This window comes from Ranitomeya variabilis, chromosome 7 (genome assembly GCF_051348905.1).
Source record: "Ranitomeya variabilis isolate aRanVar5 chromosome 7, aRanVar5.hap1, whole genome shotgun sequence".
NCBI lineage: Eukaryota > Metazoa > Chordata > Amphibia > Anura > Dendrobatidae > Ranitomeya > Ranitomeya variabilis.
The window spans coordinates 24,831,157-24,847,480 of record NC_135238.1 but is presented as its reverse complement, the minus strand read 5'-3'; the positions used below and the strand labels follow the sequence as shown (position 1 = coordinate 24,847,480).

Below are 16,324 nucleotides of genomic sequence, written 5' to 3'. Positions count from 1 at the left end.
CCTGGTTGTGGAGTGGAGGGGGCTCTGTGGCGTTCCCTGTAGTGGAGGGGGGCTCTGTGGCCGTCACTGTTGTTGCTGGGTCTCTGTGGCGGTCACTGTTATGGAGGGGGGCTCTGTGGCATTCCCTGTTGTGGAGGGGGGCGCTATGGTGTTCCCTGTTGTGAAGGGGGGCGCTATGGCGTTCCCTGTTGTGGAGGGGGGCGCTGTGGCCGTCACTGTTGTTGCTGGGTCTCTGTGGCTGTCACTGTTGTGGAGGGGGGCTCTGTGGCGGTCACTGTTGTGGAGGGGGGCTCTGTGGCCGTCACTGTGGTAGCGGGGGCTCTGTGGCGGTCACTGTTGAGGTGGGTGACACTGGTACCCTCTGCTGTGATCAGTGGCACTGTTGTGAGCGCGCTGTGACTGTTAGTCTCATGTAGATCACTTTGGGGGCACATCCGGTGTTTCTGAGGGTCTGGACTTCATACATATCTGGCATTTCTCAATAATGCTCCAGTATGAGCTGCTGACAGGTGACGGATTGGCCTCACCCCGTTGATCGTTACCCCTAGACCCCGTTCTTGTGCTTACGGGGAACCATCGCACAGCAGCGTCCATATTACTGTTCCCGCTGCTCTGCAGGAAGCCGCACGGGGAAGAGGATCTGGTTGCACTGAGATTAAATGTCTCTTGGGTTTCTCCTCCTGTGAATGTGCAGAGATCACAGTGGATTTACCTCCCTGTACAAAGATCAATGGCTTCTCCCAGTGTATAACTGCCGCCATATACAGGTGTACGCTGTGTGCATGGATGTGGTTATACAGTGTCCAGCCGGGATGTGCCGCCATCTCGCCCACTGGGTCACTGGTGTTGTACTATATCTGGGGGCAGATGATCCCTGAAACCTCCTTTATATCTTTGCCATGCCTAGTGTTAAATTAGGTGGAAAAATACACCTGGTCAACCCCTTTAATGGCTGCTGAGACCCCACCTGTATTCTGGCCAAAGACTTTATTTTTTTTGATAAAGTAAAACTCCACATTTTATCTCCATTTAATTTTTAGGTCCAAAATTCTGCGAATTAATTTATTAATATGTAAATATTTTTTTTTTTAGCATTTCGATCTCCATTCTACTAATCCAGAGCTCCAAATCTCCTGCATAACGATAGAAGTAAATAATACAATTCTTGCTGCCTGCAGCCACCACTAGGGGGCCCTTACTAAAGGCGGATTTCCACAACTCCTATGTAACTCAATAGGAAATTGGTCTTGGGTTAGCTCCCCCTCTAGTGGTGGCTGCAGGCTGAAATAATAATTGTATTATTTAATTATAATAATCTTATAATCTTTATTTTATTTTTTATATATATAGGTCCGACATATTCCGCAGCGCTTTACAGTTTGCACACGTTATCATCGCTGTCCCTGATGGGGATCACAAAACTACCTGTCTGCAGCCACCACTAGAGGGAGCTCATCGAAGACCCGTGTTTAGTAAGCTCCCCCTAGTGGTGGCTGCAGGTAGCAAGAACGTTATCAGTTACTTCTATAGCTATGCAGGGGATTTGGAGCTGTGTATCAGAAAAAATGTAGTTCCAAATTAAAGGTGTTTTTTTAATTTTAAGTTCAATTTTTTTTTATTTATTGTTATTATATTAGTGGTCATTTTACAAGTAGAGGTATATTCATCGATTTCCGATGTCCATCCCTGTCTGAGGAATGGTGTAATGGACGGGGAGATAATGAACTTTGCTCTGAGAAAGTTTACGCTGACTAAGAACATGGTATCTCGGGCCAGGAAGAGCAGCGAGAGCCTCATCCTTCCTAGGGCTTTGTCATTTCTGCTGAGTGAGGACAGAGACGGCTCGCTCCTCGGGGAGCCATTAACAAACCGCCGCCACAAAATACTGTAATAATAAACCCGACTCTGTTAATCCGGTTACCTATAAAGACTCGACACGGGTAATAAAGAAGACGCCTTGTGCCGGACGGGCATTGGTTAACCTCTTCATGAGATGTCCTTACTCTCCGGTAAGGTAGGGAGCGTTGGTTAGAAGAGGGTCCGCTCCGGAGAGCCGTCCGCCTACACTGGCGCCGGCATTGACTTATATCGTCTTTGTCTCCCGACAGGTTACGGAGGTGACGGACAGCGCCTATGTGGGATCGGAGAGCGCCTACAGCGAGTGCGAGACCTTTACAGATGAAGATACTGGGGGGATAGCTGCACAGGAAGACCCTGAGGCTGAAGGAGATGGGGCAGGGTCTCGGGGACGCGCACCAGCAACGTAAGAGGAACTTATATATATATGCACAGTATGTATGTATGTGTTTATATATGTGTGTGTGCGTGTATATGTATGTATATGTGTATATATATATGTGTGTGTGTGTGTGTATATATATGTACGTATATATATATATATATATATATATATATATATATATATATTTATTTATTTACATCCTGAATGCAGCGATTAAGCAGAAACTTTTTGGAAATCCCATAGAAGTGAATGGAGTGAGGCCGTGCACAAGATGGGGGTCTTCCTCCGCACCATGATAACGTAACGGGCCCCGGTGTCTCATGTACGTCTCCATATCTCTGTTTCAGACCTGAAGGGTTGGAGTTGTCCCTGTGTGATATCTCCGGGGTCACGGTCACTGGACAGGAGGAGCAGTTTGAGGATTTTGGAGAAGGAGCAGAGCCGGACTTGTTCAACAGCCACTGCGAAGACGAGCAGGAGAGCTTCACCCAGACGACAAACGCCTCCCACCGTCTCACCTCCAGGTGAGGTTATAGCACCGTCCTCAGCAGACGGAGAATGAGCCGAGACCTGCCGAAGCTCGTCTCCTCCTGTCAGGACAGAAGTAGATATCTAAGAGCCCGAGGGTATATAGAGGGGCTTGTCCCACCCCCGCACTTTTGGAATAGTGAGTGCAGCTCTGGAGGATAATACAGGATGTAACTCAGGATCAGTAATGTAATGTATGTACACAGTGACTGCACCAGCAGAATAGTGAGTGCAGCTCTGGAGTATAAGGGTACGTTCACACAGGACTTTTTTGCTGCTTTTTTTTGCTGCTTTTTTTTATGCTAATTTTCAGCTGCTTTTTACAGTACCAGTAAAACCTATGAGATTTCAGAAATCTCATGCACACACGTTGGTTTTTTGTTTGATCAGTTTTTTCTGCTTTGCTGCTTTTTTTGGACATAGGGCATGTCACTTCTTTCAGCGTTTTTGCAGCGTTTTTGCAGCGTTTTTTCACCCATTGACTTGAATGGGTGATGAAAAAAACGCTGCAAAAACGCTGAAAAAACGCATGTAGCATTATTTGCTGCGTTTTTTGTGCAGAAAATCATGGCCAGCAGGAAGGGATCTCACAGCCAAGAGCTTAGGGGTGTGGTTAGTGAGGTGTGAAGAGCCATTGTGAGCCATTGTGAGGTGTGAAGAGCCATTGTGAGGTGTCCTGATTGTGATCTATTGTGAGGGAGTTCCTGGTAGTGAGGTGTGAAGAGCCATTGTGAGCCATTGTGAGGTGTCCTGATTGTGATCTATTGTGAGGGAGTTCCTGTAAGTGAGGTGTGAAGAGCCATTGTGAGCCATTGTGAGGTGTGAAGAGCCATTGTGAGGTGTCCTGATTGTGATCTATTGTGAGGGAGTTCCTGGTAGTAAGGTGTGAAGAGCCATTGCCAGGTGTCCTAGCAGCTGAAAATTGGCATAAAAAAAGCAGCAAAAATCTGCAGCAAAAATCTGCAGCAAAAAAGTCCTGTGTGAACGTACCCAAAAAACGCACCAAAAACGCACCAAAAAAACGCACCTAAATTAGCATAAAAAAAAGCAGCAAAAAAAAGCAGCAAAAAAGTCCTGTGTGAACGTACCCTAATACAGGATGTAACTCAGGATCAGTAATGTAATGTATGTACACAGTGACTGCACCAGCAGAATAGTGAGTGCAGCTCTGGAGGATAATACAGGATGTAACTCAGGATCAGTAATGTAATGTATGTACACAGTGACTCCACCAGCAGAATAGTGAGTGCAGCTCTCGGGTATAATACAGGATGTAACTCAGGATCAGTAATGTATGTACCCAGTGACTGCACCAGCAGAATAGTGAGTGCAGCTCTGGGGTATAATACAGGATGTAACTCAGGATCAGTAATGTAATGTATGTACAGAGTGACTGCACCAGCAGAATAGTGAGTGCAGCTCTGGGGTATAATACAGGATGTAACTCAGGATCAGTAATGTAATGTATGTACACAGTGACTGCACCAGCAGAATAGTGAGTGCAGCTCTGGAGTATAATACAGGATGTAACTCAGGATCAGTAATGTAATGTATGTACACAGTGACTGCACCAGCAGAATAGTGAGTGCAGCTCTGGAGTATAATACAGGATGTAACTCAGGATCAGTACAGGGTAACTTCTGTATTTGGAGTATTCGTTATGATTTATATAACTTTTACATCCCCCCCTAGTGGTGCACCTGTGTCAGAGCGCCAGCTTTTGGCACCACCGCATTGCTCAGGCCTGGGCGGGCTGTACTGCAGCCAGTGCCACAAACATGTCAACCGCCTGGAAGATCTGTCCTCCCGTCTCCGATACCTTGAGATGGACAGGTGATCTTGCATGTCCATTACCCCTGAGGGACAGGGGGGGCGTCACACTGGTGGAGACTCTTACACAAGGACATATGAACGTTCCCCTTTCTTGCTTCCTAAATCCACTACCATGATCCAGTCCAAGAAAAGGTCCAATTTTTGCAGCCTGGATGGATGTGGTGGGAGGTCTCCGTTGGCCGTACCTTTGCTGTGCCCTGGTGGAGTTGGGTGGCACAATATGTTACAGCCCATGTTGAGGGTGGTGATCCTTGTACTGGCCGCCATAGTGGTCATCACTCAGGTTTATAAGATGGAGAGTCAGCGGGTCGTCTTGTAAAGGGTCTCCATGGCGCCTCCTCCTGTCCACGTCTGACCGGGCTCGCAACTTGCATGCAGAAGTCTTCATCGCCTGCAGTCCCAAAGATATATAGGGGGCGCTATACCCAGCTATGATGTGTTGTAGACCAGTCCTCCATAATGGAGGTGTGGGGAGGTGTGGGGGGTGGGCATGCTTCCCTCTTGTTATTTCCTGGGGCAGGAAACAGGGGGTCACCCCAGCTCATCTTCCTCCGAGTCCATTAACCCTTTCCCGGCTGCAGTATCAGCATTTTCCCTTCCACCTGTCACCCGCCATTTCCTTTGCAGCGGCTTTAACCCCTCGTACAGCGGACCCTCCTGCTCCAGGCTTTGCATGCTCTTATCATTTGCCTTTTTTTTTTGTGTGTGTTATCACAGGGTTTCCCCCACTTTCTCCTTTTTACTTCCTTTCCGGTGTTTTTTTTTTCCACTCTCACTGTCTTTTGTTTGCTCCGCAGCCCCGACAAGAGGACCACGAGCAGAAAGGAGGCACGGTGAGTGAGACAACGACGGCGATGCTGCATGCCGGACCGGTACGGTAGCGGGGGATATATGGGGGGTGTCGTAGAGAGAGAGGGGCTCATTATGAGGGGTGTGATGGATGCACCGCAGCACTATGTATAGTAATCCAGGTCTTCTGTCTCCAGGAGGCTTCATCACAGTGGGTTCCTGGACGACCCAGGAGAGCAGCCGCTCACAAACATGGCGTGCGACGACACCGATCTCACGGACAAGGTACTACAACCATTTCAAATAACGCCTTCTCGACATCCGCAATATATAGTACTGCGCATGCGTGGTGCCGGGTCAAGAGATAAACCCTCGCTATACACAGTGGGTGCCAGCTGTGGTATACAGCCAGCACCTGCTTCTACCAGCAGCGACTGACGCTCGCTCTGATCGCTGCTGCTTAACCACGTAAATACTGCTTTCAGTCACTTACATCAAGGTGAGGCGTCAATTTGGGATATTATGGGGAGCCTACTGAAGGTCCCCCATTATCTTTGTACTCCTGAAGCCCAGTTGTTGAAGACAAACCTTAAGTTCACTATATATTGCAATACTGAAGTAGAGCAGTATATAGCACAATATACTGCACTAAAAGTTTTTAAAATAAAGTTTAGAAAACTATTCTACTAGAAACAATTGAGAAAACTTAAAAAAAGAAAAACAAAAGACAAAAAGAAACATTTTTTAAATTGATTCCTTTTTTTTCAATACATATGCAAAAATCCGATCTATCAACGTACCGTATATAAATTAATTTAATCCAGTTAGTAATTGCCAAAAGATTTAAAAAAAAAAAATAATAATTTATACCTGCAGAATTGCTGTTTTTTGTCGTAGTTAGACCTCAAAGTGAAATCCATGAAAACATCAGTTCACAACAACGGAAAAATTAAAAAAAAAGTTACGGGTATCTGAGAATGACGTCACAAACTGTAAAGGTTTTTTTTTTCAGCTAATTAAAAAAATAATATACGTCTGGTATCGCTTTAATCATACTGACCTGGAGACTCAAGTTGCCTGGTCATTTTTTATTTTTACTACTTACAACCGCTGTAAAAGAAGAAATAAAAAAAAAAAAAATATATATATATATATATATATATATATATATATATATATATATATATATATATATATATATATATATTATTATTATTATATTATGTACCCTCAGGAATATGGATGGGGTTTCTGTCCATGAGATAACCCCTTTAAGGGTATTTATTGCTCAAGCACATTGAAGTGTAATATATTTATAACACATTTGCAGAAAATGGGGCCAGACTTTTTTTTTTTTTCTTCCACCATGACTACTGGGAATGCTGTTATTTTCCTGTGCCTCATGCTTCAGATTGATTTTTTCTTGGCTTTGTTCCCATTTTTAGAGTTCCTTCACCCTTTTCATCCCATTACCTTTGTAACCTACAGGTTCTGTTCCTGGAACAGAGGGTGAGTGAACTCGAGAGAGACGCTGCCATGACAGGGGAACAGCAAAACCGCCTCCGGCAAGAGAACCTGCAGCTATTACATAGGTGATCCGATCCTTCTAGTCCCTATAGGAGCCTTGGCCTTCAGCAATCATCCGTCACCATTTTTTGACCCTCTCTTGACCCTCTTCTTACGAGCAGAGCCCACGCACTCGAGGAGCAGCTGAAAGACCAGGAATTACTTTCCGACGAGGTGCAGAGCGAGGAGACTCGGAAACACAGAGACGAGCTGCGGAAGATGGAGCGTGACCGAGGATTTCGCTTGAGCAGTTTAAAGGCCAGGTAAAAAGAAGAGCATAGGGAGACAAAAAATGGGCCCTGAAAATGGGCAGGATGCTCCAGATAATGGAGATCTGTATCGGCGTGGGGATTAGGCTTCATACTCCCCTTATTGGTCCCTCAATGCGCCTGTTCCCCTTTGGTCTCTACTTAGCGAGTATTTGGCAGATTGGACAGGGTAAGTGTCAGCTGGGGAGCGTTGGGGAATTTTTCTTTTTTTCCTGCACCTCTCCGTTCCTAAGATATGCCACCTCTTCACTATATATGTTGATTTGCAAAAGGGTGTGGTCATCATGAAAACACCCATAGACAGGAATCAGGGAGTACGCCCATCTGGCTAATAGACTAGACTTATATACAGGGAAGAAGGGGCCGTATCTCAGGAACTGAGAGGCGCAAGAAGAAAAGAAAAACCACGCCGGATTCAGGGGAACAGCGGAATTTACAATAATTTAAAAAAACAAAACAAACATATTTATGGCACTAATAAAATAGATCAACTGACCGAACAATATATATATAATTTATACTAGTGCATAGCCAAAAAAAGTCAAATACAAAATAGATCAATGGCCGCACTCATCTGTGCTAAAAATAAGGAAATGTGAAATATGTGGAATGTGAATAGCATAATGGCTTATGAACTTTATGAAAAAACACATGAGATTTTTAGCACAAGATTTGCAAACGTTGTGAGCCCATTCACCAAAACGTCAAGGTAATCTCAGATCGAATGGGTAACTACACTGACTGCCTAATGTGAACACTTACCTATGGCTAATAACAGGATAAAGCCTACTTATATAGGAGGCTCAGAACCAACTTCTCCAGGCTGTGATTTTAATTACATCTCAACACAGTTGGTTCTGAGCCTCCTATATAAGTAGGCTTTATCCTGTTATTAGCCATAGGTAAGTGTTCACATTGGGCAGTAGCTCAGATACCATAGGTAAGTGTTCACACCAGGCAGTCAGTGTAGTTACCCATTCGATCTGAGATTACCTTGACGTTTTGGTGAATGGGCTCACAACGTTTGCAAATCTTGTGCTAAAAATCTCATGTGTTTTTTCATAAAGTTCATAAGCCATTATGCTATTCACATTCCACATATTTCACATTTCCTTATTTTTAGCACAGATGAGTGCGGCCATTGATCTATTTTATATTTATGGCACTGACAGTTCCTCTAAGTATTGCATTTTTCCGATACATTGTCACAAACCCTCAGATGTGACAATGTAAAGATTAATTTAAGTGTAGATAATGGGTCTGATATTTAGATCCATGTAATTCAGAGACATTTTAATATTGGGACACTTTTCTAATCTTGGCCAAATCTTCATTTTTGTAGCCCTCTGAAGTGTAAAGGACGTATTTACTAATATATTTTTTTCTATTCTGCAGAGTTCAGGAACTGGAGAACGAGAACGTGGAGCTGCACTCCCAGCTGCCCAGCGCAAAGGCCGCAACACAGAGACTGGAAGAGGTGAGCAGCATCTACGGCTGTCTGCACACAAAGGAGTTTTTTATTAAGACAGTCTAAGAAAAAAACAAGTATTTCAGGCAGAAATCACTTCAAGAAAAGCTCTTGTTTTGGGGGAGGTCTTGGAGAAGTTTATTGTTTCTTAAATCAGTTTTGTAAAAGTTTTTTTTATTTCTCTTAAAGTGTTCTTTTTTACACCAGGTAGTTTTCAAGACCATTTGAGGGGGGGGGGGAGCTGAAAACATTCCTAACAGCAAGATTGATTTGTATTGCAATGCATTGGAAGGTTTTCCAAGAGTTTCTGAAGTAGTTTATGAGGAATACTTTGGAGAGGATTCACTCCAGAACTGTGTGCACAGACGACGTCCTTTTCAGGTGGAATCCATGTGAAATAGCGTCACAAAAAAAGTGAACATTAATGCACAGCAATGTCAAAACAACATTGCTGTGCACGTGTTTTGTCTTATATCACTTTTTTTTACCCTTCAGTTTTCGGCTCACTTTTCTGGCGGCTTCCAAACTTCACAGTATAGAGCAAAAAACAGTTGAAATATCCCCAAACACTTGAAAAACCTGGGTATTTTTTTTTTTAAAAAAAACTTTTTCTCCCCAAAAGCCACTAATATTTTATTTTCTTGCTTAATAGATAAAAAAAAAAAAAAAAAAAAAAGAAAGAAGATCCTCCCCCAAAAAAAGTCTAAGAAAAATGTTAAAAAGTTACTTCTGGAAACATACCCACTCCCCGCCACATTTTTATATATAGAGTGGACAATCCCTTTAAGACTCATAATTTTTTATCCGTAGGAGAAACATAAACTGTTGGATGATGTGGAAGAACTGCAGCGTCAGCTTAAAGACCACCAGGAGCAGAACAAGAAGCTGGAAGGGAAGCTGAGCAAGGAGAAGCACAAGCAACAGACGGAGAAAGAGCGCTGCCAAGAGGTGAGAGTGACCGTGCCACCGCGTCAGTGCCCTTGACTGATCCCAGTCTGGATTTTCTTTTTATGCCGCCTACAGTGTTGTGACTTATTTTTCGCCATATCGAAGTGAAAGTATGTAGCAATGTTCACTATATCACGGTAGTTCTCATCCCTTTAACCGGCTTATCTTCTTGTAATGGCAGGTAATAGAGGAGCTCCGGCGGGAGCTGGAACAAACGCAGCTGTTGCGTCTCGAAATGGAACAGCGAATGGGAGTGGGGAATAGCGCCGCCCTTCAGGAGTACAACAGCCGTACCAAGGAGGCTGAGCTGGAGCACGAAGTCCGGAGGCTTAAACAGGTACTGCTACCACATCATTGGATCTGCGCCTGTCTGCATGTAAATACATATACCCTATAGGTAGGGAGCGCTAGTGATGACACTGGATCATGGGGGCTCATAAGTCACACATTTTCCATTGCGCATAGCTATGCAAAAGTTTTGACTCCCCTGAGCTCTGCAGTGCTTCCACCTTGGGAATAGCATATACTTGTCTCTTCTGTGCCCTCTCTGATCCTGTACAGTAGTCAGTCAGACAGATTTTTCTCATCTGCCATCTACAGCAACATATCTGCATGTGTGTTATTAAATGATTGGCTGGTTTCCAGCAGAGATCAACAGTCCTGGATTCACTCTGCTCCTCTCTTTCTGCACAAAGGAGTACTGTGGAGATGACACAGGCAGGGATAAGCTGTTTGACACCTTCTACTGATAGATCAATAATCTAAAACTACAAGTGGTACTCTGGATGCATACAGCAGACGATAATTCTCTGCCATGTGCTTCAGTAGAGCTGCATTTTCAGTTTTGCATCATTTATCGGTCAGCAGCAGGCAACAAGCGCATCCAAGCTCTGTGCGAATAACCCACAGATGTAAAGAATATATGACTCTTTCCATTTTAGGAGCAGCGGCTTCTCAAGGAACAGAATGAAGAACTCAACGGCCAGATCATTAACCTCAGCATCCAGGGAGCCAAGAACCTGTTCTCCACCACCTTCTCCGACTCACTGGCCGCTGAAATCAGCAGCGTTTCTAGAGATGAGGTACGGAAAAGACACATAACACACAAGTGTAGCGTACAAGTGCCTCTCACCGCCGACTTCTCACTGTCGTACCTTTCTCTGCAGCTGATGGAGGCTATTCAGAAGCAGGAGGAAATCAACCTTCGATTACAGGACTACATTGACCGGATCATCGTGGCAATTATGGAGACCAACCCAGCCATATTGGAAGTGAAGTGAGTGTGTGTATATAGAAGATGGGGTCTAGGGTGGGCTGCCTCTGGTACTCCAACAGCGCCTATTCAACATTATTATAGCGTGCCAATGGGCTGCAAGACTGTCTGGGATATAAAGAAGACCCCCAGGTCTGCCATGTGTTTGCAGACACTGGCAGAAAAAAATATTTCTCCAGTGTGTCTAAAATTAAAAAAAAGCAAGTGATAAATTGTCTTGGTTAAAGGCTACTGCCGTTTGGTGTACACAGCTCCTATGCAGACCTCTGTGTTTCTATAGTAACACTGCCACCCTGTGTAGTCTGATTCTGCAGATTATTTATCGCCTTCTAGCTGGCTCTTCACAATACATGAGGCAGATGGAAAGGAGTGTGTCAGCATCTGACTACATATGGTTTCTTTGTAGTCTGTAGCCATGGAGACACATGGTTGCATAGTAGCTGAATGATTTTTTTTGTTTGTTTTACATGGTTCAACAATTGTCAAAATTTTAATAACTTCTGTCAAGTTGAGGGGCTCTCCCATTTTTCCCACAGAAAAGGGCACCTACAATATCAATATAGCCTGGTGGACAAAATGGTGGCCCGCAGGCGTACTTTTTGACTTTACATATTTTTTCTTTATTCTAGGATACATTAACCCCACAAGTCAGTTCAGAAGAAGACATAGCTCTGCCCATGATCCAGAGAGCAGAGGAGGCAGATATGACCTTAACCACCGAGCCACTCGGACCGATCCGCTCTGGTGTGTGAACCTTCCGGGCTTCCATGGAGATAGCTGTTGTGCGTCAGCAACTCATCTTGTCTTACACTTGTGTCTGATGAAAGTATGCACAAAGAGACTCAAGGACAAAGCCAGGGAACATCATGCACAAAGAGACTCAAGGACTAAGCTGGGGAACACCATGGTCGAACCTATCGTAGACCCTCCCCTTACACCCCTGAGGAGTCTCTTTCGCCTTGAAGACCCTGCTCACTGCTTAAATGTCACCTTAAGTGATTAATACCAGAATGTATGGCTGTCCACTATTGTGGGCCTGGTCTATCGGATATCTACCAACGTGGGTCCTTGGACCACGGACTTAACGAGTGAATGTGTATATAGTGTTGCGTCAATGCACAAATGTATATAGGTCGGCGTATAGGTGGGTCTGTGTGTAAAAGCGGCACGACGTGGGGGGGGATCGGACAGTAATAACGTTCCATCATTTCACGGGTTTCTCATTCATTTATAAAGGGATCTTGGCGTCGTGGTCTCGCTCCTGGAAAGAAGTTTGCAGCTCCCAGGTCTCTACCTCAGCATGCACTCCCAGCACAAGGATTGCATTCTGGGATTATGACCTGCTATATTTTAATAAACCCCAAGCAAATCCTACGTATTATTTGCACAAAATCCACTTCATTGTGACAGGTACACGTATATAAGACGCGCACCAGATCACGCAGGACCTGTGAACCCCCCCCCCCCTTTAAATATTCGACATCATGGTGCTGCATCTGACTCCTGACCACGGAGAGGGTGACAATGACTCATGGGGCGTCTCCTCTCGCTTTCTCCTCTCCCCTTTTTTTATATGCAGACAAATCACATTTTTAGACACTTTTGAAGAAAGTTTCTATATGTGTATGTAAATAATTAGATAAAAACAAATTCTATATATATATATTGAGCTGTAAATATACAGGTATATGGAACTGACGGTGTCCTCCGGGGGGCGACACACTCCTGTCCAGTCACTGGATTTGACCATGTCGTGGCCAAGGGCAATAGCAATATCATCCCCGTGGTGATGACGTGGTTAAACTGGCGAAGTCTGACAAAAGCTGCGGGACGGCAGCCTTTTCCTTGAAGACGGGGAACATGCTACTGGTATAAAGTTTTAAGATATTCTTCTAGGGCTGACAACTCTGGTGGAAAAAGGGTTGTCAGTAACCGCAAGGAATCCTCCGGTATTTTAGTGGTTCGTCCTCTTTATTTTATTTTTTCTTCTTTTGGTGAAAACTTGTTGGGAGTTGTAATTCTATCACTAATGTTTCCAGCAAAGAGAATACATGTAAGGATGAGGGGTCCCCAGAGCATACATCTTAAAGGGGCCCTCCTCCTGGTGCTAGTTCACCCCCACAGCACTTTACACCCCCATCCTGGCACAAGAGGTACTGCATTTATTTATTGTTGCCCATTTCCCCTCCGCGCACACTCCACCATTGGTTGCATTCTGCCACTTTACCTATGGAGAAATACTCCCAATACAAAGCCAGCCCCCTTCCTTGGGCATCATGGCCACATCCGTGATTAAAAAAAAACATAATTTCAATCCTTCTTACTGGATTTCTAAAAATTGGCCAAGATAGCAGAGTTAGTCACACAGGAAACGACGAACACTCATCAATGATATATCCTGGTTCCACGTCTCGGTGACATCACTTGGTTTCAGGCATTTGTGATGTCACTGGATTGTAAGGCTCGGTGACATCACTGGGTTGTAAGGCTCGGTGACATCACTGGATTGTAAGGCTCGGTGACATCACTGGGTTGTAAGGCTCGGTGACATCACTGGATTGTAAGGCTCGGTGACATCACTGGATTGTAAGGCTCGGTGACATCACTGTATTGTAAGGCTCGGTGACATCACTGGGTTGTAAGGCTCGGTGACATCACTGGATTGTAAGGCTCGGTGACATCACTGGGTTGTAAGGCTCGGTGACATCACTGGGTTGTAAGGCTCGGTGACATCACTGAGTTCTAAGGCTCGGTGACATCACTGAGTTCTAAGGCTCGGTGACATCACTGGGTTGTAAGGCTCGGTGACATCACTGGGTTGTAAGGCTCGGTGACATCACTGGGTTGTAAGGCTCGGTGACATCACTGGGTTGTAAGGCTCGGTGACATCACTGAGTTCTAAGGCTCGGTGACATCACTGGGTTGTAAGGCTCGGTGACATCACTGGGTTGTAAGGCTCGGTGACATCACTGGGTTGTAAGGCTCGGTGACATCACTGGGTTGTAAGGCTCGGTGACATCACTGAGTTCTAAGGCTCGGTGACATCACTGGGTTGTAAGGCTCGGTGACATCACTAGATTTCAGGTTTGATAACATAACTGGGTTCTAGGTCTCGGTGATATCACTTGGTTTCACAACTGAAATGACAGGATTTCAATTCTTGCTGACATCACAGGGTTCCAGAGCCCGCTGACATCACTAGATTTCAGATTTGATAACACAACTGGGTTCCACTGCTCGATGGCGTCATAGAGTTTCACGTCTCCGTGAAATCGCCAGGTCTCGCTGCTCCGTGACATCACTGGATTTAAAGTTTTGATAACATAACTGGGTTCTAGGAATCGGTGACATCACTTGGTTTCATGACTCTGTAACATCATAGGGTTGCATTTCTCGCTGACATCACAGGGTTCCAGACCCCGGTGACATCACAGGATTTCAAATTTTGATAGCATTACTGGGTTCCATGGCTCGGTGCAATCACCGGGATCCACAGCTCGTTATCACCGGGTTCCACGGCTCGGTGACATGACTGGCTTCATGCAGATGGGCTGATGACGGTCGTATGCTGCACTGTGTAGCTGACCAGCAGAGGGCGCTTTGGAGCATGAACGTTCACTACATGTAAAAAGAATCGTTTGTTTTAATTTAATTATTCTGAGATCATTTGCTTTATCTTTGTGTATTTTCAGAAATTTCTGGTGAAGAATAAATTCCGTTTGATTGCAGTAAATTCCTTGTCCGCTTCATTTGTGATAAGCAAGACAGCCGTTACTTTCAGCTGAGTGTGCATGTTGCTTAAAAAAAAAAAAAGACACGAAGATAAGCGGCCACCAATGTCTGGTGCTGATTATCTTCAAGGGGCGGAAGACACAACTGGATCTGCAGCCTCAATTATTCCTGACTAGTAAAATTGAATGATGAAAGAATTAGTATGAGGGTTGAAACTACCTCTAGAAACAGCGCCCCTCTTGCCCATGGGCTCTATCTATTATTGCAGTTCAGTCAATGGAAATGCTCCTATGAAGGGTTTCCGAAAATAATTTATTTCGGACTAGAAAGCCATAACTTTTTCAAAAAACAGCGCCACACCTGTCCATGGTTATTTCAAGTACTGCAGCTCAGCCCCATTGAAGTGAATGGATCAGAGGTGTGATACCATACACAACCTGTAGACATGTGTGGCGCTGTTTTTATCTGCAATATTTTTTAATCCTGCACAAATGGCTTTAAGGGATATTTCCCATTTTCAGAAATGGATATTGTCGGATAAAGCGTGTAAATACAAGCCGGTTTACAAATCTTCCTTCAGCCATTTTTTAAATATTTACACTTTTTTTTTCCTTTTGTTTACAGTTCGTTGCCTCGGAAACCGACCACCGCAGCTTAGACAGCAGAACATTCTCAGTGCTTATAACCTTGTAAGCACTGTTTTGAAGCTGGTTGGGATCCCTGGAGCGCATTGTTGCCTCCTAATCCTGGCCAGCTTCGTTGCAGCGCTTACAAGCTAGACCGCAGCGGTTACAAGCTAGACCGCAGCGGTGGTCGGTCTCCTAAGAAACAAGCTTGAAAGAAAACAAAACTGTTAATATCTCAAGAACGGCTGCAAATTTTAACAAGCAGTAAATTGCAAAAGTGCTTGTTTTTACCAGCTCTATCCAACAATACGGAACAACCCTTTGATTTATAAAGTCTATTGTTCTCTGGTGTCAGACGCTTCAGGCTGGTTAAGATTGGAAGGGGGGTGGCGGTAGGAGGGGAAAATCCTAGCTTCCCCAATGATCGTATTTTTAATCTAGAAATGATACCGGCAGTTTTCTTGGTAAAAAACAAACCTTTTTACGCGAGGTTCTGCAGCAGCTGAAGTGTTGAGCCGCGTTGTGCCTCAGCTGCTGCAGAACATAAATATACAGCTGCAGACCTGGCATGTGAAAATGAGGGAGTTTTAGATCAATGATGGACAGAAAGTTTCCCCTTACTTGTATGGCCATTTTGTATACAGACTGACCATAGTGATCTAGAATATAAAGTGTCCTGACTTCCATATGGTCCAGCCATAGTTGTCATGGCAGCCAGGGGTGGGCTTCATAAGGGGGGACTCCTACAATACACTGCAATGTGACAGAATTGTACAAGCGATCACAGGTTGGTTGCAATAAAAATATTAAAATACATATAAATTAAATATAATTAAGATATATTTAACAATAAAAATAATGAATAAAAATACACTTTAAATAAAATAATTCAGATTATATATTACCGGTATATATATATATATATATAATATTTTTTTATTTCACCCAACTTGGAATTTGTTTCCCATTTTTTCGGTGTGTAATCTGATAAACTGAATCAAAACTACAACTCGTCGGGCAAATAACGAGGCCTCGTATGGAAAATAGAAA

At 44.3% G+C, this 16,324-nt stretch overlaps 1 protein-coding gene and 1 long non-coding RNA gene across 4 annotated transcripts in view; one reads left to right on the top strand and one right to left on the bottom strand.

Moving 5' to 3' along the window:
- The window catches only part of RAB11FIP3 (RAB11 family interacting protein 3), a 52,524-nt gene extending 37,875 nt beyond the window's left edge, over positions 1 to 14,649 (top strand). The window contains exons 4-18 of one of the 3 annotated variants that reach the window (XM_077274570.1): positions 2,109 to 2,263; positions 2,590 to 2,766; positions 4,463 to 4,603; positions 5,401 to 5,436; positions 5,590 to 5,677; positions 6,881 to 6,984; positions 7,081 to 7,221; positions 8,623 to 8,704; positions 9,506 to 9,643; positions 9,825 to 9,980; positions 10,585 to 10,725; positions 10,810 to 10,919; positions 11,546 to 13,637; positions 13,950 to 14,000; positions 14,126 to 14,649. In XM_077274570.1, coding sequence (XP_077130685.1) covers positions 2,109 to 2,263; positions 2,590 to 2,766; positions 4,463 to 4,603; positions 5,401 to 5,436; positions 5,590 to 5,677; positions 6,881 to 6,984; positions 7,081 to 7,221; positions 8,623 to 8,704; positions 9,506 to 9,643; positions 9,825 to 9,980; positions 10,585 to 10,725; positions 10,810 to 10,919; positions 11,546 to 11,555 — 1,479 coding nt within the window. In that variant the 3' untranslated portion in view covers positions 11,556 to 13,637; positions 13,950 to 14,000; positions 14,126 to 14,649. Of the gene's footprint in view, positions 1 to 2,108; positions 2,264 to 2,589; positions 2,767 to 4,462; positions 4,604 to 5,400; positions 5,437 to 5,589; positions 5,678 to 6,880; positions 6,985 to 7,080; positions 7,222 to 8,622; positions 8,705 to 9,505; positions 9,644 to 9,824; positions 9,981 to 10,584; positions 10,726 to 10,809; positions 10,920 to 11,545; positions 13,890 to 13,949; positions 14,001 to 14,118 lie in introns of all 3 variants that reach the window. The other 2 variants (XM_077274572.1, XM_077274571.1) reach the window with 2 other exon arrangements.
- Positions 1 to 16,324, bottom strand: part of LOC143785588 (uncharacterized) — an 82,822-nt gene that overhangs the window by 25,576 nt on the left and 40,922 nt on the right. The window lies entirely within an intron of this gene.